This window comes from Gopherus flavomarginatus, chromosome 5 (assembly GCF_025201925.1).
Source record: "Gopherus flavomarginatus isolate rGopFla2 chromosome 5, rGopFla2.mat.asm, whole genome shotgun sequence".
Taxonomy (NCBI): Eukaryota; Metazoa; Chordata; order Testudines; family Testudinidae; genus Gopherus; species Gopherus flavomarginatus.
In genome coordinates, this window is record NC_066621.1 from 11,496,347 (window position 1) to 11,498,207 (window position 1,861).

At 54.2% G+C, this 1,861-nt stretch overlaps 1 protein-coding gene across 1 annotated transcript; it reads right to left on the bottom strand.

Moving 5' to 3' along the window:
• Window positions 1–229: 229 nt before the first annotated feature.
• On the bottom strand, window positions 230–1,446 carry G0S2 (G0/G1 switch 2). The gene is made up of 2 exons (XM_050957088.1): window positions 1,370–1,446; window positions 230–856 (listed from the first exon to the last, which is right to left on the bottom strand). Exon 2 carries the CDS (start codon window positions 823–825, stop codon window positions 523–525), a length of 303 nt encoding a protein of 100 aa, XP_050813045.1. The 5' UTR covers window positions 826–856; window positions 1,370–1,446; the 3' UTR covers window positions 230–522.
• Window positions 1,447–1,861: the final 415 nt, after the last annotated feature.

A 1,861-nucleotide genomic window follows, 5' to 3' on the forward strand; every position in this document is an offset into this window, starting at 1 on the left:
AAAAGAAACCAACCACCCAGGGTCTCCCACTGTTGAGTGTGTGTTTATACTAATTGGAAGGTGAGAGCATTCAGCAACTGTTTCACTGCCAAACTTAGGATGCTTCCCTAAGTGCCCTGATAAACACCACCCTGCAGGAGGCATTAGGCTGTGAAAAATTTATTTCAATAACTTCAGCTGAATTAAGACTCCATCCCTCTTTGGAGACTGACAAAAGACAGAGGCTTGGTAATGTATAAAATATTTATTTATAATGCAAAATATATTTGTAAGGTTTATTCATAATAAAAAACATGTTGGTGCAAAAGGCCAAGCACCTTACACCTTTTTATACCAACAAAAGGGTACATATTCAACGGGTGGCATTTTTCAACTGCTGCATGGCAGCAAATAATAGTCCCTTCTCTAGAGTCCCTTGCGTCTGAAGTCAGTGACAATTCCCTTCTCCCTGGAGTTCACACCTGGCGATCAGACAGGCCAGCAGTCTCTTGTGCACGCCTATCACTGACTGGGCAGTCTCTCTTAGGATGCACGCTGCCTGATCACTAAGTTCCTCTGCATTACATCCTGCTCTTTGCTCTTCTCCACGATCAAATCCCCCTGTTTCTGGGGGGCCGTATGCTCTTTGGCCAGGGAAAGTCTCTTCTCCTCTTCTTGTAGCTGCTCTTCAGAGGTGAAAGGGCTGCAGACTGTCTCCACCAGGCTGATAACCACCCCGAAGAAAGCCAGCACGCTGCCCAGCATATAGATCTTGACCATCTTGCTGCTGGGCTTCTGGCTGAGCATTTCTTTGGCAAAGGGAATCAGCTCCTGCATGGTCTCCATCTGGGGCCACAGACCTGGAAGGTCACAAAACCTGGAGAGCAAGAGAAGAAAAAAAGAAGAAACCCATCAGCTGCTATTTAGTGCTGCTTCCTTTTGCATGCAGCAGGGCTGGTTCTAAGAGAAAGCGGAGTCTGCCTCGTGCGCACAGGCAGCAAGGTACACGCAGGAACGCTAATTAACACCGTCATTGCCCAGTGTCTGTTTCAGGAAAATGCAGACACTCAGCTAGGGCGGTGATGGGCAGTACAAAAACCTCACCGCACAGGGATCCATCCCTTCAGCCGTTCTCCAGCCACAGGGGCCAGTCCCCGTTGCAAAGCGGAGTTTGAAGAACTCCCAGACATGGCTCAATAGTAATAGGGTGACCAGATAAGTGAAAAATCGGGACGGGGGTGGGGGTAATAGGCGCCCATATAAAAAAAAAAAGCCTCAAATATCGGGACTGTCCCAGCCGCCAGTGCTTGGGTCTGAAATTCCCGGGGCTCCCACTGAACTCCCCTTTCTCAGCGGGCCTGGGACCACACCGCGCTGCCGCTGTACTTACCGCAGGGCGCGCTCTGCTCCGCGACTTGGCAGCGAGGGATCCAGCTCAATTCTCCGCTGTAGCTTGACAGCTGCTTCCCCTAGGCACCCCGAGCCTTATATGGCCCCGGTGGCTGCGGCTCCTCCCCTCCCGGGGCCGGCTCCTCCTCGCTCAGGCAGGCGGGGGACCAGCAGGGCTGTGCACGCCCCGGGAGCATGCACCCAGCGGGGTTTCTATTGGGTGACCGCCCGCCCCCCTGCTCCGAAGCTCGCTGCGGGGGTTGGGGTCGCCGGCTGCGGAGCAGAGGCACCATGAAGGGGAGGGGGAATCACGACCGGATCACGCAGGCATCACTCCGCCTAACCCATCCTCGGGGCACAAGGAGCGGGAGGGGGCTTCTGGGCAGGCTTGGAGCATGGGAGTCACGTAGCAAACGTTTCTGCACTCTCCAGTTTCGGGCGGTCGGCCAGGGAGGAGTGGGCTGGTTGGTGCGTTTGCTTTGTGGTGGGCGGG